General features: G+C 49.9%; 2 protein-coding genes across 23 annotated transcripts in view; both read right to left on the reverse strand.

Moving 5' to 3' along the window:
• KDM5C (lysine demethylase 5C) overlaps positions 1 to 2,901 on the reverse strand; it is a 31,242-nt gene extending 28,341 nt beyond the window's left edge. For 5 of the 13 annotated variants that reach the window (XM_061410184.1, XM_061410182.1, XM_061410180.1 and 2 more), the window contains exon 1: positions 2,195 to 2,900. In XM_061410184.1, the coding sequence (XP_061266168.1) occupies positions 2,195 to 2,344 (150 nt within the window). In that variant the 5' untranslated portion in view covers positions 2,345 to 2,900. Of the gene's footprint in view, positions 1 to 2,194 lie in introns of all 13 variants that reach the window. The other 8 variants (XM_061410188.1, XM_061410187.1, XM_061410186.1 and 5 more) reach the window with 3 other exon arrangements.
• Positions 2,902 to 6,979: 4,078 nt separating this feature from the next.
• IQSEC2 (IQ motif and Sec7 domain ArfGEF 2) overlaps positions 6,980 to 23,649 on the reverse strand; it is an 81,711-nt gene continuing 65,041 nt past the window's right edge. For 8 of the 10 annotated variants that reach the window (XM_061410194.1, XM_061410193.1, XM_061410199.1 and 5 more), the window contains 9 exons: positions 23,186 to 23,308; positions 22,059 to 22,225; positions 19,402 to 19,541; positions 18,502 to 18,627; positions 16,641 to 16,740; positions 15,917 to 16,078; positions 14,155 to 14,328; positions 13,615 to 13,664; positions 6,980 to 13,015 (listed from right to left, as the gene is read on the reverse strand). In XM_061410194.1, the coding sequence (XP_061266178.1) occupies positions 12,050 to 13,015; positions 13,615 to 13,664; positions 14,155 to 14,328; positions 15,917 to 16,078; positions 16,641 to 16,740; positions 18,502 to 18,627; positions 19,402 to 19,541; positions 22,059 to 22,225; positions 23,186 to 23,308 (2,008 nt within the window). In that variant the 3' untranslated portion in view covers positions 6,980 to 12,049. The remainder of the gene's footprint in view (positions 13,016 to 13,614; positions 13,665 to 14,154; positions 14,329 to 15,916; positions 16,079 to 16,640; positions 16,741 to 18,501; positions 18,628 to 19,401; positions 19,542 to 22,058; positions 22,226 to 23,185; positions 23,309 to 23,649) is intronic. The other 2 variants (XM_061410201.1, XM_061410202.1) reach the window with 1 other exon arrangement.

The following is a 23,649-nucleotide window of genomic DNA, read 5'->3' on the forward strand; positions in this document are numbered from 1 at the left end:
AATCCTAGAGCAGGAGCTGTACATACAACAGATAGATAGCTGAGGAAGGTTCAGTGGTCTCCCTGCCTGGCTCTCCCTGGGACCTACAAGCTCCCTCATCCTGGCTTCAGTCCCATATTCTCATGTGTCAAATACTCAGGATGTCAGTATTGGCAGGATGGTGATAAAATGGTTGGCCACCTGATGCAGGAAGCAAGGCCCTTCCAAACTCCCCTGGGTCTACTCCAGAATACCAACACTCTCCTTGCACTCATCTTCCCCAAGAGTGGCAGCCACTCGCCTAGCAATTCAGAATCCAAATTACCCTTCCCCTGCCCTTCCTTAGGCAAACCTCCAATTTCCAAGCACCCACCCCTACAAACGTTCCAACTCTGGGCCCAAGCACCACTTGGGTGAGTGCTTTAAATTCCAGCCAGAAGTCCCGCTAGGAGGGACTTCTAAAGGAGGCCTAGGAGCAGCTCTACAGGAGGGGAAAACCGAACAAAACCAAAAAGAGCCAGATCTCCTGGGTTAGAGGGAAGTACAGTGTTGAGGTAGAGAAGAGAAGCGTAACAAAGGAAGGCCCCCTGCAGGAGACACAGACAGACACACACAGACACACACACATGTCACATTTCCTACTCCTCGTCTCCCAAGGAAGGGTAACAACACGTGCACAACGCCAGTCTGCCCTGAGAAGTCCAAGACAGAAAAATGGGATACAAAATTCAAGGCTCAACTACCCCTTATGTCAGATATGCCTCTTTCCCACAGGCCTGCCAAGTCACTTCAGGGAATGCCTCCCCGAGGCTGCCCAAGACTCCAGCTTCTCCTTTCTGCTAGCCTTTCCACCATGGACAAAGATACCTCAGAGATATGTGGCCAGGCTCCAATAAGGAAGAAATCAGCTTACCCAACACCTCCCAAAGGATCCATTTGAAACCAGCCTAGATCTATGGCTGAGCACCAGAAAGCACCAAGTTAAATAAGGAGGCCTGTTATGCCCTCCTCAGGTGGCAGCGAGGTTTCTCATTTGGTTTCAGCCAGGAGACACCCGCTCAAAAACACCCAAACTCAATTCCTGTCCTTTGAATCCCAAGTGGTGACTGAACAACATATATCATCATTTCCCTTTGATGCTAGCAGGGTGGCAGTGTATCCTAGTGCTTGGGGGACTTCTCCTGGCCTGAAGCCAGGTCTAGGAGTACAGATACACCGCCCTTTGTCGCTGACCTCTGGGAATCAAGGGTTCCAAAGGAGGCATACTTCCATCCATCCAACCATTCTGTTTCTGAGGGTTCAAGAATATCCTATCATCTGGCACCTCCTACATCCTGGGACAGATCAGAGTAGAAATCTTCTGAGAAGGACTCATACCCCACCCCAAGCTGACTGATCCAAGACTCAAGCCTGGGTAGTGATGGGCAGGAAAGGCCCAAATATTGCCTTCAACTAGGAAAAAAGGACAATTCGCTGAACCCATCTCAGGGAAGCCAGACAGCATTCCCTGTGAGACTGATTTCCTGACTGGTCTACCAGCCCAGAATATTATCATAAATGTATTGGCCTGGCAGGCTATGAGTAAATATGAGTCAACCCACATAGAAGCAAACCAATGACCACATCAAACACCTTCGCAGTCACAATAATTACCACTTACCTAGTGCCTACTACACATAGACGCTACCTAGTTTAATCCAATTCTCGAAATAACCATTCATGGAACCCATTTCACAGGCTCAGAGAAATTACATTACTTGACCAAGGTCACACAGCTGGTAAACTGCAGAGTGGAGTTCTGAAGGTCTATCTCCCTTCAGAGCTGTGATCTTTTCATTACACCACACTGCGTGCATTAAGAGAAGTGATGCCAGTAAATGGGAGAAAAGACCTTTAGAGCAGCCTTGACCTAGGTGGTTCGGGGTAACCAAGAGATGTTTGGGGTACCTCTCTGTGAACTCTCCCCGGGGCCACTAGGCATCCCTTTCTTGAATCTTACTAAGAGTGATCCTGAAGGATGGAGTGGGAGTGGGTCTCTGACTTAGGGCCACCACGAAAGACCCCTTGCCCCCAGCACCATTTCTCCGACCCGCGCCGCATCCACAACGGTGCTAGCCACCCCATCTCCCCACACCTTGAGCTGCCCTCTGATCTGGACCTCTCCGCCCGCTACCCTAGTTCTTCATCTCCGGCGACCACCGGCCCAAGGCCTTACCGCGGGTGGGCGGATCTTGCAAATGCCCGACTTCTCGGCGATGGGCCTGATTTTCGCAATGTAGCCAAGAGGGTCTCGGAACTCCGCCCAGCTAGGCTCGAACACCGGGCACTCCGGCGGCGGTAGAAAGTCGTCAGACCCCGGCTCCATGGTGCGCCCTAGGACTGGAGGGCTCGGACCGCCCTTAAGGACTCATGGCGGACGCCGCTGTACGAAGCCGAGGCACTGCTCGGAGACTAGGCCCTAAGCGGGGCGGCCGCCGCCCGCCGAGGGCCCAGGGGACGTGTAGTTGCCGCGCTCTGAGAGGCTCAGACTGACGCTACTCTATCGCCTCTTCGTCCCGCTCCGTTCGTTCCAAACTCTGCCGCTGTCTCCCAACTACCACAGCCTTCACCACCACAGTTAACTCCCAACCGCCGCGGCCTTTAGTGCCGCCGCCGCCATCTTGGTTTCTCACCGTCTCCCCCCCCCTCCCTTCACCACAACAAACCGGATCCCTCCGCGGGATGTCCCTCCGAGCCTCGTATGCCTTGCGAGAGGCCAAGCCCTAGGAAGCCATCACCCCGTGGGGACTGAGCTGAATCGGCAGGCGTGGATCCCCTATCAGGAAGCGGGAACTTAAAACTGCTTCCCAGACTGAAAGTAAATAGTCCGCCTTAGCGGCGGAGGAACAAAGTTGAAATTAGCAAATCGGTCCCTCTTTCCGGACGGACCGGCGGTGCACGTTTAAAGGCCAGTGCTGCGCATGCGCGTTACGGAGGGAGACCGGAAGAGGAGTTGGCGTTGGTGGGTGGTGGGTCCAAACTGGCACCCACTCGATGACCTCAACACTGGCCCGAGCCCCGCCCCAACATGCTCTCCTCCCGGGTCTTTCCGGTGTGGGCCACAGAAGGTGGCTTCGAGTCCGTGATTGCAAGGGACCCTTCTGCAGGCCCGCAGATTACGAGAGACATACATAGCTCCCAGGTCTAGGCTCTGACACCTCTGGGGCTTTGAAAAAAGGAAGCCGAGATGCTGCTCCCTTCTCGGGGATTGCGGATTTTTAGAATCCTGGGCCCCAAGGAGAGGAAGGAAATATTTATTTGTCCAAGTTTGCGTGTAGAGGCTTCTCAGAGATGGGGGTTCCATCCTTAGCTCCAAAGAGTCATTGTCAGTCAGCATTTTAATGAACACTTTTATCGTGTCCTTATTTGTGGCATGTGGGCCTCCCTTCTGGCTCAATTGGTAAAGAATCCGCCTACAATGCGGGAGACTTGGGTTTGATCTCTGGGTTGGGAAGATCCTCTGGAGAAGGGAAAGGCTACCCACTCCAGTATTCTGGCTTAGAGAATTCCATGGACTGGAGTGGCAGAGTCGGACACGACTGAGCAACTTTCATTTGTGGCATGTACCCCTACAAAAATAAGCCTGAGAGTATATATATTTTAACTATTGGATTTTAACAACAGCATATGTATTGCCTACCAGTGCCCACCATTTGAAGTACCTACTCTGTGCCCACTTGTGAGCCTACAGTGTACTTATTATGTATTTGTGTGCATGGATTTTATTTATTGTGTATAGCCCCCTCCTTATATTTGAGTATCTACTATGTGTACCTCTGCTCCCATTGTGTGCATGTTTGTGAGCAGTTTCTGAATAGGTTTATTGCAACTGTTTTGACTATCAAACCAATACTTTGCCCATAGATCAGGCATCTACTGGAGAAGGCAATGGCACCCCACTCCAGTACTCTTGCCTGGAAAATCCCATGGACAGAGGAGCCTGGTAGGCTTGGGGTTGTTAAGAGTCGGACACCACTGAGCGATTTCCCTTTCACTTTTCACTTTCATGCATTGGAGAAGGAAATGGCAACCCACTCCAGTGTTCTTGCCTGGAGAATCCCAGGGACGGGGGAGCCTGGTGGGCTGCCGTCTATGGGGTGGCACAGAGTCGGACATGACTGAAGCAACTTAGCAGCCGCAGCAGCAGCAGGCATCTACTGCATTTGAGGAGCTCTAAGTTACTCATCAGTTGTGGGCCTAAAGCATAAATAGTTCAAGAACCTACTGTGCACATTTTAGAATACTTCTCTACATGCTGATTGGGCTTACCTGATAGCTCAGTTGGTAAAGAATCCACCTGCAATGCAGGAGACCCCAGTTGGATTCCTGGTCGGGAAGATCCCCTGAAGAAGGGATAGGCTACCCACTACAGTATTCTTGGGCTTCCCTGGTGGCTCAGCTGGTAAAGAATCCGCCTGCAGTGTGGGAGACCTGGGTTCGGATCCCTGGGTTGGGAAGATCCCCTGGAGAAGGGAAAGGCTACCCACTCCAGTATTGGGCCTGGAGAATTCCATGCACTGTATAGTCCATTGGGTTGCAGAGTGGGACATGATTGAGCAACTTTCATTTTCACTACATGCTGCTTAAGTGCTTATTTTGTGTTCCTCCATCAGACTGTGAATTCCTTAAGGGCAGGGACCTTGTGATCTTATACATCCTTAGCGCCTGGCATGGTAAGCAGTAAATAAATGCTGAGTAAACAGAAAAGTGAATGTATATTTTTGAGCAGCCTTAATATATATTCACTAAAAATAATATATACTCTTTGCAAACATTTCCTGGATATATTAAGCATCTGCTGTAAGCTTGAGTATGTTTGAAGGGGATGGAGAGTGTCATTCCTTCAGTTATCAGTTTCTAATCATGTTTCTAATCTATACCATGTCCCAGTTAAGTATATTCATTCTGCCTGCTGAGCTAAGGGCATCATCTCTAAGGGAGTGGGGAACACTGGTAGGAATTCACACCCTGTAGTCAGAGAGGCCTGACGTCTAGTCCCACCAGCTCTGCCATTTTCTAGTTATGTGGCCTTGGGTAAGTCCCGGGTTGTGAAACTGAGTGATGTTGTATGAGAATGGTAATACTTACCTTGAAGGATTGTTGTATACTACCTAGCATATAGAAGGCCCTCAGTATCTGTTAACTGTTATTTTCATTCCTGAGAGTCAACAAACAGTATGTCAAAACTCATTAAGAATCTCCTTTGTGCCAGGCACTGTGCCTAGTGATTTCAGATTTTTTATCACTTGAACCCTTAGATTGCCTTGAATGCTTGGAATCTTTATCCCCTACTTGCCTGGTGAGGAAACTTGTCCCAGGTAATACATATAGTAAATGACATCTCCTTTCTAGCTTTCTAGGTGTCAGGGGAAACCTCAACCCTTCTCCACCAGAAACACAGGTGAGTGACCCAACTGAACAACTGTATGGACAGGAAACAAAGCTAGGAAAGGTAATGGTAATAACAGTAAAAAAAAAAAAAATCACTAGTTTCTCACATGTGTAAGCATTTAACAGCCCACATAGCTCTTTCATACCAATTACTTCCCTTAATCTTTGCAACAGTTTTGGGAAAGATGTAGATCAATTTACCCAACCTGTAGATGAGGAACCAAGTTCCAGACAGATTAAACTTGCCCATTGTCACACAGGAAGTTGCTGACTCTTGGTCAAATGCTTTTGTCATTTGCTCCCACCATAGTAGAACTAGGCAGGAGAAGGTGAAGAGAACAAAGAAGATAAAAGAATATGCTGAATCCTAGGTTGAAAGAAGTTCGGCCTTTCTATCTTGAGGCTGCTCAGTGAAGGGCAAAGAGCACGAATTAGGAGTCAGGAGACCAGGTTTGGGGTCTCAGCTCAGCTTAGCCTTCCCAAAGGTTCTTAGCCCAGACACCACCCACCATTCTGGAAGGGCAAATGGAAACTGTATAGACTCCTTGAAGCCCAGTCAGTCCCAGTTCATTCATTCATGAACATTTATCAAATTCCTGTTATGCACCAGGTACTTTTCTGGGCCCTGGGAATATAATGGTGACCAAGACAGACATGGTCTCTGCTTTCCTGCAGCTGACATTCACCCACTGAGATCTACCATGTACCTCCCCTCCCTGAACCTCGATTTTCTCATTTGTTCAATGAGACTATATAATCCCTTTCACACAGGGTGGTTATGAAGATTAGAGATCATGATAACTGCCATTGCTCAAAAGCCAGGTACTATGAAATAGGTATTGTTATCCCTATATAACAGATGAGGAGGTTGAAATTCAGAGTAGTGTAAACTTAACCAAGTTACATGGCTAGTAAGTAGCAGAGTACAAACTGTTCTGTCTGACTGCTATACAATTCTGCCTGTAAAAGTCTCAAATGGTGCCCTTCGCAAAACAGGTGCTCAGGAAATGGGATCCTTTCTCAATCTTTGGATCTTGCTTGGGACCAGCCTGAGTCTGGGCCCTGCAGGGTTAAGAACTGAGAAGCGGCAGGGAGCTCACCCTGGACTGGAGGTTGAGTTGGCCTCACCCATGCACCTGGGAGAGAGGGTCTGGCATGGAACTGGTACAGAGCAGTGATTGGAATGCTTGGCTCTGCTCTTGACCACACTCACTCCATCCATGTTTTCTGGATGAACTGCATAGTGACTTCATGCATTACTTTTCTTCATTTTAAAACAGGGTCCCTTCCAATTCTAAAGTAGGTATGAGTTGCAAGTTCTAAATCCTAAGTAGCTCTGGAATTTATCCCCTCTTCCCCATGCCTTTTTCTAATCTTCTACTCCCCAAGAGAGCCATTGACTGTTTCTAGCCTAGGTTATTAAAAGAGCCTCCTTAAGATATCAAGGTCTCTATGTGAGTTCGTGGAGATTTATAGATAGGTAAATAGAGAGAGAGATGTATATTATGTGCTCAATACATATGCATAACAATAAAATGATACATTCAAAACAATGATAATTCCAAATGAATTATGATAGTAGTGGTTTATAATTTGAGTAAAATAAAAATCCATGATTCCACTGATATAAATAAAATGAGGGAAAAGGAAAAACTTTTCCTGCAAAGAATGATGGAGTTAGAAAATCACCAATAGATGCTCAAAGTTTTCCCAAATAAAAAAGCAAATCCTGAAAACAAAGCACCTAGTGCCCAAATCTTGGTTTCTAAATGCCATTCTCAACCAAAAAGAACCAGAGCTCCTTGGAAAAAGCGGTTGATTCCAAGACTGGGTCAGGGAAAATATAAGATGAATCTGGAGCATCTTGTGGTACCAGAAAATAAGGAAGTGCTCAGGAAAGATGGAGAGCTGCCAAAAGGACACAGGAGTCATCTTCCTGCTGGCTAAATATAGGACACTTTGAACATCGAGATAAAGAATGATATTAATGTGTTATAACTCACTGAAATGATAGACAACCATGAGTCCATGAGACTATAGATACATAAATGTAGGAAAAGGGAAAGCTCTCCCTTACACTGGAGAGCCAACTAATACAAGTGCAAAGAATGATGGCATTGGACATCATTTGGCCACCTCAGGAATCATCAGTGAATGCTAAAACCGGTGGGTGAAAGTTTGAGGAGTAACAAGACAAATACATAATGTTAATGCATCTCCCCTCAACATAATCATTCATTACAAAGGGAAAAATAATAGCTTTATAACAGAGATGCTATGTAGCCCAACATGTCACCTGGTCTTTCTTTAGCTTCCAAGGCCTGGGTGAGAAAACCTGTTGGCAACAGAGGAATGAGGATATGAGGACTGCCCACCTCTCCTTTAGGATGTGCCATGCCCACCACCTGGGCTGTCCTCTCCCATTCCTTTCTCACTATTACACTAATATTAACATACTCACACAACTCCAGGCTTATGCTGCTCCCTCTGGCAAATGCCTTTCTTTCCCGGGCTTATTCCTACTCACCCTTCAAGACTCAGCTAAAGGAGCAGTTCCAGAAATGCTCACCTGACCCCTCTCCCCTGCCCCAAGTTGAGTTTTCCCTTTCTTTGCACCCCCACACATTCTGTGCTTCCTTCTGGGCCTGCACTTATGTTGTATTGGCATTATCCCCCCAGGCTGTCTACTTCTGAAAGTCTTGTCCTGCACTGTCCAATATGGTAGCCAGTATCCACATGTGGCTGTTTGCATTTTTAAAAATTCAGTTCTTCAGTTGCAACTAACCACATTTCAAGTGCTCAGCAGCCACATGTGTCTAGGGGTTACCATAGTGAATAGCACAGGTATAAGACATTTCTATCATCACAGAAAGACTTCTAGGCTACCACTGGTCTAGGTAAAGACAAGAACTCCATGAGATTCTAGGACCTTTGTCTTTTGTTATGTGTCATCCCTCCTCATCCACATCTCCAAAAAGATTGACAGTAAAACGTTTGAGGGTGGCCAATTAACTCCTTGTGTTCAGGTCCTCAGGGAAATGGGGAGGTGAGGAGCCAATGTCTGGATGGTGAGCTTCCAGGGAGAGAGCGAGGATGGGGCAGGGACAGCCCAGTGCTGGGACTTCAGGGAGGAAGGGAGGAGGAGGAGAAGATAGGAGAGAGCTGAGAGAAGCACGAGGAGGCTCCAGAGGGCCCTGAAAGCTTGCAGGTCGCATCAATCAATAAATCAACCAATGCAAAGATACTTTAAGATTTAGCTTAGAAAGAACTATTCATTCAAATCAACAGAAAGTTTAGTGTCATCTGTGCTATGCCAAGCACTGTGCTGGGCAATGCTCTGGACAGAGGTAATTCAGATCAGCGTCACACCTGTGCCAGTTATGGTCTAGTGGGGAAGATAGATACTGATGCGAGGGATCCCAGAGAATGTGATCAAGGGCACACTTTGTGAGGCATGGGTTCTTTAAGACCATCTCTTAAGAGTGAGAAAACCTTCATCAGGGATGTGGGGGGAGTACATCTTTCAGGGAGAAGGCACAGGTAAAATACTGAGTTTGGAAATTACATACAGGTCTTTTCAGGAAATGGTGAGTGGATGACCAAAGTGTCATGAAATGAGTGGATTACAGAGATCGTTCCAAAGTCAAGGCAAGGGGTTTGCACTTTTTTCCGTAGGCAGAGGAGAACAGCTGACTGTGTGTCTGGCAAGGGGCAGGTGTTTCACTCCCATCTATTAACAATTGCCCTGCAAGATTATTATCCCTACTTCATCAAAGGCAACAGTCAAGTCTGCTGCTGCTGCTGCTGCTAAGTCGCTTCAGTCGTGTCCGACTCTGTGCGACCCCATAGACGGCAGCCGACCAGACTCCCCTGTCCCTGGGATTCTCCAGGTAAGAACACTGGAGTGGGTTGCCATTTCCTGCTCCAATGCATGAAAGTGAAAAGTGAAAGTGAAGTCGCTCAGTCGTGTCCAACTCTTCGAGACCCCATGGACTGAAGCCTACCAGGCTCCTCTGTCCATGGGATTTTCCAGGCAAGAGTACTGGAGTGGGGTGCCATCACCTCCGCAGTCAAGTCTGACTGACTGCTAAAAGCTGAGCTTTGGGAAGACAAAAACAAGCATCAGGCTGAAGGTGGGAGAAGTGGGAACAATCAAAGGTAGTCCAACCTGGTCCACCAGAGAAGAAACAAAAAAAGTCTGATTGGATTTGATTCTGGACCAAATGCTTAGATGGCTCCAGCTGCTGCTTTTGTTTAAATGTGCATGTGAAGAAGAAAACAAAGATATTGATCCCAGCTGCTTAAGAATGGGGCCATCCATAAGGTGGAGGAAATAAGGCCTCAAAAAAAAAAAATGTGGGGGTCATCCAAACTGCTCCTTCTTAGTGGCCATTTCACACTCTAAGAAAGTCCCCCAAATATTTTCTGACTGCTGCTTCCAGGGACCCTGCTGACCCTAACCAAGAGCCAGCATCTCCCATTCCTCCTAGGCTCTACTGAGCCCCAGGACATGATCAGTGTTGCTGGAAACATGTCCATTTCATAGGGATGCAGCTTTAGGGACTGGAAAAGAGCCTGGACTAGAAATCAGGATCTTCCATCTGGACTTGGGAAAGACCCTCCCCTTCTCTGGGCCTGACCCCTCCTCAGTAAACTAAAGGGAGCCCTGCTATTTGTCATCTAACCTCCCAAGTACATACAGGAGTTCTTATAATGAATGTATCTAGCCTTGGCTTCCTGGCCCAGGTAACCCTCCGCCCACACCCCCAAGGACAGAAATGCGGCCCGCTGTGGAGAAGCGGGGAGGGCTCCAGGGCAAAGCCAGGCCAGTCCCAGGAAGGGTGAGAATAGATGCCACGGGCATAGAGGAAGTATCCAACTTGTGAAAGGAGGGGAAGAGAACTATCTTGCTGAGCACCTACTCTATGCCGGCTGCTGGACACTCATTACCTCATGCTGTCATCATAACCCCATGTGGCAATGGCTTATCACCCCAAGTTTTCAACTGAGGAAACCGAGACTCAGAGAGGTTGCCTTTCCCAAGTGCACTAGGAAGGGAAAGCCCCAGGATTTGAACTGGATCAACTCCAAAGCCCAGACCCTTGCCACTCTGTTATCCAAACTGTTAATGAAACAAACATCAAAACCTCACTCACCCCCCCACCTCCCATCCAACCAAACCCTCTCACCCATCCAGTTGTCTGAGCTTTTATCATCAGCACCTCACCTCCCTGGGCTAAGGCCTCTCTCCCAGGGGCTCCACCATGGGGGAGGGGGCACAAGTAGGAGGCAGAGGCGGGAGATGAGCACAAGGTCTTTTATGAGGCATCAAATATACATTCTTATATACAAGGAGGAGAAAAGACAATGCCTAAACCCCAGGTCCTCTCCATACAGCCCCTCCCGCTGCTGCCCTCCCCCACCCCCAAACCCCGGGGTCCCTGGCCTTTCATACAGCCAGGGTCTGTCTGTCTGTTTGTACTGCAGCCCATGATGGAGAGGGGAGAGGGAGGCAGGAGCTGAGAAAGGAGCTGGATATGCGGGGCAAGAAGAGGAGCTGGGGCTTGTAAAAAATATATTTATAATAAATAAACAGGGCTGTAAAGGGGCTGGAGAGGCAGCAGAGAGTTTGACGGACAGAAGGACTCAGGCATCCTGGCTCCCAGCCCCCACTCTGATGGCTTCAATGTCTGCCTCAGGAAGGACATCTCGGGCTCATGGTGGCCCTCTGGGAGCCCCTCTCCCCAGGGCTGACGCTGGGTGCCCTGCCCCAGTGGGCTGTTTGTGGGCAGTATCTGTAAAGTGCACTGTCTTCAGCTGTAGGTGGGGTAGGTGTGAGGGAATGGGGGGCATGCAATATGGGTGAGGGAGGGCTGCGCCCTTCTCATCCCAGACCTCAGCCCCCCCGCCCCAAACCTGTCTGGACTTTGATCAGGATAAGAACGTTGCAAGGAAAGGCAAGGTCCTGAAGCTGAAGAGGTCTGGGCTGGGGCCCACTAGACAGAGAGCAGAGATCGGCTACAAAGAGGAAGCACTGCCCCACCTGGGGACCAGCATATGTGGGGGCCCACTCACCGAGTGCACTGACACCCCACATCCTCCAGCAGGTGGAGACACCTGGAAGTGTATGGCCAGGCCCTGAGGTCAGAGAGAGGGCCGAGCCAGCTGGGGTTTGGCCACAACACTGCAGAGCCCCCTCCTAGCCCCACTTGGCCAGAGGTGCCCTGGGGAAGCCTTCACCCCCATTGTTCCCAACACCTGCCCTTCCCTACCAGCCAGAGCTGACGGGGAGCTCACACTGGCCCAGAGGTCTGAGGCCACCCAACTAGACCTCTGGGGAAAGGGAGAGAGGGAGGGTGAAGAGAGGGAAAAAGAGGACGAGGATCTCTGAAAGGTCCTCACCACTCCCCAGAGCTCAAGAGCCCTGCATACAGGCTGCAAGTGGCAAGGAGTCTCAACTCTGGAAGGAAACCCCAAGGAGACTGTTGGGGGTTAGAGGAGGGGTTCCAAGGCAGGGAAGAAGTGGGGAGGAGGACATTTCTATGTGCATGTATATTTTGGAAAAACTGAGGAAGCAGAGAGGTCTCTCTCCTGCAGATTCCCCAGACCTTCCCAGTCCCCAGCTCACACACTCCATTCATCAGACCACGGTGCTGATCCGGCTTGGCTTGGCCTTGGGGTTTGCAGTGGGTGGGTTGGCCGTGCCGGGGGGCCCAGAGGCGTGCAGTGGGCCATGGGGGGAGGTGGGTGGCAGGGGCGAGTGTGGGGTGTGGGGTGAGGGTGGGGGCAGGGGTGGGTAGGAGGGGTGGGGTGGGATGGGTGAGTGCGGTGACAATGGTGACTGGGGGTGGGGGGGGTGGGAGTAGGAGCCCCCTGGTGGCCGAGATCCAGGGCCCCCAGCGGCCCCCGCTGCTGGCATCATCTGTGGGTGGTGGCTGAAGATGAAGTGCTTGGGGCCCTGTTTGTGGGCTGGAGGGTGCTGGGGGGCAGGACTGTACAGGGGCAAGGGGGAGGTGGGCTGGTGCAGGGGGTGGCGGCCATGTGGAGCAAACTGAGGGTGTCCTCCGGCTCCCCGTCTGGGAGCTCTGCCTGGCCGGCCCAAGGTATAGTGCTGGGGACCTGGGACTGGGCCATGGGCATGGAAGTGGCGATGCGGCCCCACAGGAGGAGCTGAAGCGGGAGGTGGTGGAATGGAGCCCAGCTGCGGCAGGGGCGGGGGCTGCTGAGGCGGTGGGGGGAGAGGGGGTTGCTGGGGTGGCAGGTAGGGCGGCGGGGCCGGGCCTGGTCCTTGGCAATACTGGGCATGCAGGGCCTGGAGCTTGGACTGCCCATCAGGCAGCACCCCCAGGCCACCGTGGCTGTGACCGTGGTGGTGGTGGTGGTGGTGGTGGTGGGTGGAAGAAGCAGATGAAGAGGAGGCAGAGGCCTGGCCTGTTGGTGGCGGTGGCATCTGGAAGGGCCCCTTGCCACGCTTGCTTCCAAATAGGGAGCCCAGGAAGGATGAGGAGTTGGAGACGGGCCTCTGGCTCTTGTACTCCTCTGGCGGCGGGGGTGGGGGTGGAGGTGGCATCCTCTGGTGAGGGCGTGGACTGCTAATAACAGACCCCTGGAAGGGGGGAGGGGTGGAAGTCAGGCCGGTCTAGATGTCCTAAACCCCCAACCCTAAGCCCCAACCCCCTGGTCCCTGGGGGCTGGAGAGACAGAACCCCCCTCCACAGCATAATGGAAACCAAGTCACAGTCCTGTACTTGTACATGGAGCGCCCCCAGCTTGCAGAGCTCTGCTGTCACATCCACTATCTCATCTGAGCTTCAGCTGGGAGAGGAAGATTTAGCAGTACCTCCTCCTCATCCCCATTTTGCAGGCAGGGAGCATGTTAGGCCCAGAGAGACAGAGTGACTTGGTCAGGCTCAAAGAGCAGGACTTGGAAGTAAGAGCTTCTCTCGGCCCAACTCCAAGAGCATCACTACTTGGAGTCGGCCGTGGGGTTGAGAGGGGGCTCGGGAGAGTGGAAGACAGACTGAGAGACAGGCAGAGTGAGGACAGACAGAGTTGAGGACAGATTGAGAGAGTGGTTGGCTGGGAGAGGCAGCCGCAGGGTTCCCGGCAGGGAAGAGGGGGAAGCAACAGGTCCCCTCCTCCTCTGGGGCGCCAGGGTGGCAGGGCAGGGCTCATGCAGAGAGTGGGGCAGGAGCTGGCACTTACTTCGATGGTGCTGTCCAGCGATCCCACGCTGTTACGCCGCCCCCGCTTCCCTGCGCCCACAAGCAAGGAGCCCAGCGTCAGAGCAGCAACCCCTCCTCCCCACCCGGCTGGGCTCCAGAGCTGGGCACCAGGTCTGGGCCCCTCCCAGGGACAGACACCCCTATTCCCTTTCCCCCGTTGGAGAGGGGGAGGTCGGGAGGAGGAGAGGTAGAGAAGGAGGAGCGAGAGGAGGAAAAGATGGAGGAGGAGGAGGAAAGGTGGTGCCTGAGAGACAGAAGAGGAAAGAGAGGAGAGGTGGAGCAGTGAAAGAGAGGGGCTGAGACTGTGGCCCCATTTGCACTCCCTGGCCCAAACCCTGGGCTCCGCCTGTGCTGACCCAGCTCCCAGGTCCCCTGTGGCATGGCACCTAGGATTCTGGATGAAGGCAAGATGCGTGCACGTGTGGTGAGTGCAAGGAAGGCTGGCAGTCAGTGACAGGAAGCGAAGAGGACACCCAGTCCCACGGCTCCCCAGCCAGGGGAGGGGCCCCGGGAGACTTGCCTGCATCTGAGAGGTCTCGCAGGGAACTGCTGAGTGCACCCCGTTTGAGCCCATCGCCTGCCCCATAAGTGTCCTCTAGGCTGCTTCGGGCCAGTGTGCCGTTCACCGAGTCCTTGGCCCCTCCGGGCTGTGAGGTGTTAGGCCGCATCATACCTTTCTGCTTTTCTAGCTCCGCTGGGTGGCGGTGGGGGAGACAGGGAGCAAAGGTCAGGGACAGGAGTGAGAGGCCACCTGACTGACCCCAGCCCTCTGTGGGTCTTCCCCTTCCTCACCTGCTCTGTCCTCAGGCCTCCTGCTTCGCCCCGTGGACAGCTGTACCTCAGCTACATCTCCTAAGTGCTGCAGCGCCCAGCCCATCTCACACCATCTCCTCTGGTTCAGTCTTCCCTTGTCCCTCTCAGCGCCTGCTCCTCTGGCTCCTCTCCGCTTGCTTCTCCCTCCCCTGTCTGGTCTCCCAAACCACCCCTTCCTTTCAAAACAGAGCTTTACAGTGGCTGCTTTGTTCCCAGGAGGGGCAGGAAGGCCCTTCGAGCCTATGGCAAAGGGCACTCATTCCAGAGCCCGCTCCATTCTCAGATACCTTTGCTCCAGAGCAGAGGGCTCCTGGAAGGACAGGAGTAGGAAACTAACGGAAATCAAATTCTCTATTATGTGCCAGCCATGTGCTGGGTGCTATGCTTACTCAATCTCTCTCAATCCTTATACCAGTTCAGAGGTACGTATTAGCAGCCAGTTTCCAGAGGAAGAAACCGAGAACCCGAGAAGTCACAGAGCTTGCCCAGGGCAAGTCTGGAAGTGGGGTTGCTGACATTCTGGAAGCAGGTCTGCCTGAGTCCAGAGTCCATGTTCTCCGGCCTTACACTCCTGCCTCCCTGTGGAGGTCACGGAGGCTTCTGTCGATCACCCATCCCTCCTCCTGGCATGCTCACCCTCTCTCTGAATGTCCCTAGGGTCTCAAGGATCTGGTGAGCTGAATGAATGACCTTGCCTTGCTGAAGAGCACAGAAGACCCCAGAACTGTGAAGGCCTCACTGAGGAGCTGTCCACCACATCTCTCTCTGTCTGTCTATCTGCCTGCCTTTCTCGTTAACACCATATTACTTAACCTGGAGAAAAGAACTTAGAGGACATTGGGAGGAATGAGATACAATCACTATTTTCTATTATATATGATCAGAATGACTTGATGTGGCCCCTGAAGGCCAAGAGGATGGGTCATCAGGACTCAGTTCAGGAACGAGAATGTGGGGAGAGGAAAGGAGAGGCTGGGAAGGGGAGTAACATCAGTTGGACACTAACGACGTTCAACACTCATGTCCTGTGAACATGTAGGACACATCCTCCACCTTATTTCATTGAATCTTCACAACTCTGTGAAGATTTCACCACCCCAATTTCATGTATGAAGAAACTGAGGCTCAGAGAGTCAGGTACCTCTCCCCAGTTTACCCAGATAATAAGTAGCATACCTGGCATCTGAAACTAGAGTCCTACCTCCAATACCCTGCTTCTTCTCCCTGCTCCCTTTCAACAGAAGGAAGTGCTGGCTCATAATTAGGGCTTGAAATAATAACGAGGTTGAGAGGTAATGAGCCTCTTGTCACTGAAGGTATTCAATCAGAGGCTGAAGGGTTCCTGGAATGAGGGTAGGAAGTTTGGACAAGCTAACCCCCAACTCTGAGTTTCTCAGAGGACAGGATTCTTAGTGTCTGCAAGGCACTGTGTTAGGAGTCGGGGAAGGAGATGTGGCTGGGTTACTCACACTCCACACGGTATTTCTCCATCTCCTGCACCTCAGCGATGGATTCTCGGAGGTCAGATGTGAAGCGCAGCCGATCCTGGAGGCTGGGGGCATTGAAGATGATGAGGACTTTGCGCTCCCCACCAGGTACTGCAGACAGCAACTTGATCCCAAACTGGTAATCTGTGGGGAAGGGGAAGGTCAGGCACCTCTGTCTGAGGCAAGGTGGCTCATATGTGAAATAACTTTTCTCATGTCCATCTCTGACCCCGCCTCTTCTCTGCATGAGCATCGTCAGCGGGCCCCCTTTGCTCCAAAGCCCCCAGACTCCTGGTAGTCATGGTACTCCCTATGCCTCAGGACGGAAAGGCAGGCTGAACTCCGGCTGTTCTCTAGAACCCCTTCCTTCACCCCTCTGGCTCTACTCACATTGCTTCTGCTGCCCAGAAGCCACCCATCAAAGCTCCTCTGGCTTAGTCCCTCAATGCGTGGCATGATCACCATCACTTAAGCCCATCAGAAAACATACATGCTGCAGTTCTCCGCAAGATTATGAGCTCCCAGGGCACAGACCCAAGTCATACTCCACCCTGACCTGCCTTCCATCCTGGGACCAAGGAGGTGCTTTGGAGACCTCAGCCCTGTTGTAAAGGAGTCCCAAAACTGGAGGCTGGTGTGGAGGAAGGATGAGCATGAGGGCCATGGCAAAGACTCTTGGGATGTTGGGATCCAAGAAGGGACTCACATGAATTCTGGAAGAGCTGCATGTGCATTTCCACGAGGGGAAAGGACTGACGGAAACTGTATGTCACCAAGATCTTCTTCTTCTGGAAAATTTTGGTGACCTTTGGCAGGGGTAGGAAAAAGACAAGAGGCAGGGTTTGGGGTGGGGAATTTCCCATGGCATCTATTGCTTGTTACTGCCTACCCCATACCCCCCATACCACCACTAACAGACATATACACACAAACACACATACCCACAAGTTGGGGAGAAATGAAGCTTGGTGGAGCAGAACAGGAGAGACGGGAGAGAAATGCAAGTTCCCGATATAATGATGATGCGCAACAGGCATTCACGATTTTTATAGGAACTAACTGAATGCTGCTCCCCCCAGGAAGCCTCTTTTAATACCGCACATAGAGTCCCCCTCCCACCATTTTCTGAGCTTCTAGAGTGCTGGTTCAGTGCCTTTCACCATTAGGCTTGAGGAAAGTGCTATGAGTGTGTGATTGCTGGACTGGAAACACCAAGAGGAGTCTGATTCTTGTCTATCTTGCCCACCTGGGCCAGACCCAGCGCACATTGGAAATCTTCAATAAACCAATGTGTAGAGTTAATGAGTCTTCTTCTCAACAACCCAAGGTCTTTATCAAGTACTCGGGTGTTCTAGACTCAGCTAACACGAGTTGGAAACATCTCAGACCATCTGCAAGTGGCATTTAAAAGCATATTATTTGATTTCAGGATGGTTACGGTACACGCTTATGCAAAGCATCTTTTTAGCCCTTTGGATTGTGAGAGAACAAGGACTGAGTCTCCCTCATCTCTGGGAACCCAGTGCCTAGTATGGGGCTGGGCACCCACAGTGCACGATGGATGGTGAAACATTTACTCAATACCCATGTGGGCGAACCCCTCCTCTGGGTTAGGCTAGTCCACATCTGATGTGTTATTTCACCCCCATGACAACCCTGAGCTGGGGATTAGCTCCACTTCACAGAAGAGGAAATAAAAGCTCAGAGAGGGCACTGGAGGAGCTTCATCTAAAGTAGCAATTCTCAACTAGAGGTGACTTTGCCCCCTAGAGGACATTTTTAGTTTGAGTGCTACTGCTATCTAGGAGGTAGAAACATTGTAGCTAAACATGCTACAATGCACAGGACAGCTCTCACAACAGAGTATCCCACATCCGCCCCACATGTCAATAGTCCCGAGGCTGAGAGACCTGCTCTAAAGGACAGAACATCAAGGGAGGACAGGTCACTGTCCTCAAATCCCTGAGCAGCTGTCTAAGAGCAGCTCTCTGGGATCCCAAGGGTTGAGTCAAGATTATTGGAGGAAACTCATTGGGAGACAGATTCTAGCAGTCAGAGCTGTCCGAACAGAAAACTGGCTCCCTTGGAGGAAGGCAGCCTTCTGTGCTGCACTCATGCAAGCAGAGGACCATGCGGGAATCTGGCTCTTGCCTGGGATAAGAGGTTGGGCAGGACCCTGAACTTCCCTTCCCATCTGCAGAGTCCTAAGAGTCCCAGTTCTAAAAGACATATGTCTACACTGGTGACGAGCTCGGTTTTAAGAATTACTTCAAGCATCCCAACCACCAACCTCCTGGGCTATTAAGGTGGGCGTGGACTTTTTCTACCACTTCCCAGATTGTAAGCCTGTTATCTGCCCTGGTCCTCACCTTTTCTGTCCGCCTGTGGCTGTCACTACCTCCAAATGGATCCTCCAAATGGTGAAGTAAAGGAGGGGCAGAGGCACCCAGATCACATGGCAGAGCTACTTACCCACCATGCCTCCACCCACCAATGTTAATGGTTTACACCCCACCCAGAGTCCAAGCTCACCACTTCCCTCCTTCTCCTCCCCTCAATGTGCATACCACAAGGAGATCGTTGAAGAGGAAGACCTCCCGCTGGTGCAACCCTAGCCTCTGTGGGCGGTTTGGATCTGGCACCTCATAGAGCTGGCAGCAGCAAACCAGTCGACGGTGAGGAAGAGATAGGACCTAGATAGGCATGAAGAAATAGGTGTGCGCAAGGCCAGCCCACCAGCTTCAGGCATCTTAACATTAACTGCAAGAGTAAGTTCACTTCTGGTATATATCACTGTCACTCTGATACAAGGAATCTAAGCAACTAAGCCTAGGCTTATCTTTGTCCCTGCAGCTCCCTCTGTCTGGAATGCTTTCCTTGCTCAGCTCCCTATGGCCACATTCTACCATTCCTCCAAACCCCAGTTCCAGTGTTCCCTTTTCTAAAAAGCCATTCCTAATCTCACTGGGCTGAAAATGACCTCTCCCTCCCATGTGCTGCCCCTAAATTAACCTAACTATAAGGTGGAGGTATTGAGTTTTTGTCTGACACCTCCCCACCCTGGTCTGTGCTTCCAAGGACACAGACCATAATTTATTCGTACCTGTGTCCCCAGTGCCAACTGAAATGCTAGGCTCAGTGGAAAGGCATCTGTAAGTGTTTGTTGACTGAAAGACTAGAGTGTGTTTGTGGCTTCGGTCATCAGCTAACTATTATCTTGACTGCTCACTTGGGTGGACCAGCCAAACCAGAGGTGAGAAGCATGTTAATATTTACACAGCATCCACGATGTGCCTTGCCATGCGCCAGATCCATTCCCACAGAGCACCCCACTCAAGCTGCCCCACCACTCCTGAGGAATGCATCACCACCCACTCCATTCGGCAGTTGAGGGGAGCCTGGGGCTCAGAGGGGCATGGACTCACCTCCCCAACCTTGTTCCTTCTTCAGCCTCCCAAGGCGCTTACCGGTTTCTTGCCTACAATCATGCGCTCCACAGCCTGCACTTGGGACACGTGGTCATCGTTGGTCCGCAGTTCGCGTCCCTGGATGCGCTGGTAAATGCCCACTAGGAGGTCTCGGGGGATGTCTTCACCATTGTCAACCCCTGGTGGAGGGAATACATAGGAATATATAGTATACATGTGGGGAATGGGTGGCAGGGCTTCTCCACAACCCTCCACACCCAGGTGTGGGCCATAACGATGGCCAGGACTGGAGGGAACAGCCGCCCTTGGCCCCTTGGCCAGGATCAGGCCAGGAGAGTCAGTTGCTTTCTTCCCCAGGACAGGAATTTTGTCTAACAACTCAGAGAACAGTGTGATTAAAACAATGACACTTTTTTTGGGCCTTTCTAATTAACAAAAATAATGTTAAATGATAATATCCAGTGTTAGGAAGAGTTCAGGGAAGCAGGCATATGTACTAACATGACTGTTTTGGAAGGTAATTTGGCAAGCCTAACTATTCAGTGATTCCTCTTCTAGGAACCCACTGTAAGGAATTACTCAGAAATATGTGCAAAGATATATGTATAAGTACAGCTTATGATAAAATTTTCAAACAATCTAAGTTCTAACAGCCAAGGAATACTGAAGTAAAACTGAATATATCCATTTCATAAAATAATTTATAGCTGTTAAAAATTTGATATTTATTTTAAAAAATCATAAGAAAATTCCTATAGCAAGTGAAAAAAAAAGCAAGATAATAAATTGCTTGTACAACCTGATCTTAACTGTATAGTTATACTTGTTGCTGTTGTTTAGTCACTAAGTCAAATAAATGGAGAGATATTCCATTTTCATGAATTGTTGTTGCTGTTACTGTTTATTCTCTAAGTTGTGTCTCATTCTTTCACAACCCCATGGACTGTAGCCCACCAGGTTCCTCTGTCCGTGGCGTTCTCCAGGCAAGAATACTGGAGTGTGTTGCCAGTTCCTTCTCCAGATGATCTTCCCAACTCAGTGATCAAACCCGCATCTCCTGCATTACAGGCAGATTCTTTCCCACTGAGCCACTGGGGGAGCCCATAGTTACATGTGCATAGGAAAAAAAGACTAGAATACACCAAAATATCAACCATGGTTGACTCTAGGGGACAGAATTTTGGATGGTTAAAATTTTTAATAACGTCTATATTTCTAAAATTTTTGGAATGAACAGGAATTCATTTCATTTGCTTATTTATTTAATAATTTGAGGGTAAAGATATACACATATACAATATATGTGTATTGTACAATATATGTACATATATAAATATATACATTGTGCACATACAATAGATGTACATACATAATATATACATTGTACATATACAATATATATGTACACATATAAAATATGTACATGTGTGTATATGTATACACATGTACATATACACACATATATACATACACACAGACAAGGAGGGGAGAGGGAGAATGGATGAAATGAGTGAACGAACGAATGAATGACTAATGGCAGGCTCCTGGGAGAGAGCTCCAGATGGCCTCTGGTCTGTCTTACTCCTTCCTTTGAAGTCTACCATCCTTCTGATTGTCTGCTGAGCAAAACCCACTCACTCCTCTAACAAAAACCTTCTGCTAAAGAAAATGTTTTCTCCTTAGGAAATGCCAAGCCTCCTCCTTGGACACCAGGTACTAAAAGAACAGCCTTCATCACGCCGCCTTTTTACCTCAGGAGTCAGACAGCTTAAAAGCCCAATGATGCAAACCCCTGACAGTCAGCAAATCTGTCTTGTCTGTTTGTTTTTCCTCAATTATACTTCCCTCTTTCGTTTCTGTTTAAATAATCCTAACATCTGTGCCATTTCTAGTAGGCTGCTCTTTGGTGAGAGGCAGGGCTTGACATCAATACAATAAACCAAGAAAAAAGTCAAGGGGACACCTTTCATCTGGCACGTCAAGGCCCCTGGAAACTGGTTCTAACTGACCTTCCTAACTAGATTGTCTGCCTCCTCTCGATTGTTCTCCAAACAACTTTTTTTTCCTACCTCTGTGCCTTTGTTATTCTTACTGCTAGGTAAGCCTCCTCTTCCCTGAGCTCTAAATATACTTTTGGCCTGTCTGACATCACAGTTCGTTTCCTGTCTTGTGCTGGGTATCTGGTACTACAAGTCAGTCTCTCGCGCACAAACTAGGAGCCCTCTTGGGGCAGGGACTGTGGCAGATGCCCCTCCATGGTCCTTAGCACCTATCATAGGGACTGGCACACATGAGGCACTCAGTGTCAACTGCCTGGCTGGCTGATTGATGAATGAATAAATGAATGCTGAGTGGAGGAAAGGGCACCTAAAATAAATAAGTCTTTATGGGCAAACAAGGGAGGGAAACGGAGTGATGAGTGAATTAGTGTAAGTTCCATAAAAGTCATGGATTTTACCTCCCGTTCAGGATCTCCTGTTTAGTCAATATTCAGTGTGAGAATGAATGTTCAGACAAATGACCATTTGAGTGATTTAATAAGTAAATGCTGTGGGAACATCTAGCCTTGGCAGAAAGTGAGGTTAAATTTTCAGGGAGCAGATGTGATCTCCCTCTTCTTCCCACCCCCGCCACCTGGCCCACTTTCCTTTCCCAGGTGAAAGACAAGAAAAGCTGATGGGAAGCTCTGGGGTCACCTCTCAGGTTCTTGATGAAGTCATCTAGTTTCATCTTGCGTTCAGCCTTGACGCTGGGACTGTACATGTCAGTATTGAGGAGGATGATGGCAAAAGCAAGGATGAAAATGGTGTCTGGATTCCGGAACTGGCGCACGAGGGCTGGGTTACACACACAGTACCGCTGGCTGCAGGGCAGGAGGGGTCAAGACCAGGGTCAGGCACCAGTAATCTCCACCTACCCACCATCCTCCCATCTGGCACCACCAATTCTCTCCTCCAAGACATATTCCCAAACCCTTTGGGTCTCTCCTCTTTCTTCAGACTTTCCTCAAGATTAGCATGTAAAAATCACAACCTTTCATGGAGCTTTGCCAGGGGATTTATGTATGTCATCTCCTATAATCCCATTATAGTTTTGCAGCCCCATTTTACAGATGAAGTGACTGAAGCCCAAAGTGGCCTTCAGTGTTTAGGATAAAAGAGTTGATAAACGGTGAAACCAGGGTGAAAATCCAGATCTTTCTGACTACAAAGCAAATCCTCCCATGTCAGAAAACAAGTTCCCAGTATTTCTATTTCTCTTCTAAATACCCCAAAGTGGTGGAGTCAGGGCTTATAACCAGGTCTTATGCCTGATCCCTGCAGCATTCATGGAGGAAGATAATAGTTAAGAGCATGGGTCATGGACTCAGACACACGAGCTGAAATTCTGGTTCCACTGCTTATTCACCATATGACTCTGGGCAAGTTACTCAGCCTCTCTAAACTTCTGATTTCTCATCTGCAAAATGAGAATAATAAGAGAAGCACCTACCTCACCAGGTTGTTGGGAATATTCACTGAAATAATCATGTAAAGTGTCCAGCTCAGTAACCTAATCAATACCTGATGAGTATGGTATCGGCTTAGGGAACATGAGTTGTTGCTGATGCTGTTGTCACTTATTAGATGCCCATGTCCCAGATGCTAAGCTGGATACTTTAGGCACATTACCTCTGATCATCCAACTGCCTTGCAATATAGGATTTATAATTTCCAATTTCTAGTTCAGAAAGTATGAGGCTCAGAGAGATGACTCATAGACCCATCCTACACTGCCCCCCAAAGCAGAGAAAGGCAGCTTTAGTACTGGGAAGTGGGCACACCTGAAGGCTTCGATGAGTCGTTCCACTTTCTGGGCCTCACCCTGAACCCGGATGTGGGATTGGAACTTCCGGAGCGCGTCATCCAAATCCATGGAGGAGAAGTCCATTTCATCCACCACACAGCTGAGGAGCAGAGAAGGGGGTGTGGCACTCTCAATTCCTCTGCAAAGAACCTCTGACCCACCCTGACCTGCTCCAATGAACCAAATCCCCCACTGATAGACTTCCAAAATCTGAACCTGTGGCCCAAGCAAGTACTTCTGAGGATGAAAGTGGAAGTCGCTCAGTCGTGTCTGACTCTTTGCGACCCCATGGAGTATACATACATGGAATTCTCCAGGCCAGAATATTGGAGTGGGTAGCTGTCCCCTTCTCCAGGGGATCTTCCCAACCCAAGGATCGAACCCAGGTCTCCCACACTGCAGGCAGATTCTTTACCAGCTGAGCCACCAGGGAAGCCCAAA

This window comes from Bos javanicus, chromosome X (assembly GCF_032452875.1).
Source record: "Bos javanicus breed banteng chromosome X, ARS-OSU_banteng_1.0, whole genome shotgun sequence".
NCBI classification, from domain to species: domain Eukaryota; kingdom Metazoa; phylum Chordata; class Mammalia; order Artiodactyla; family Bovidae; genus Bos; species Bos javanicus.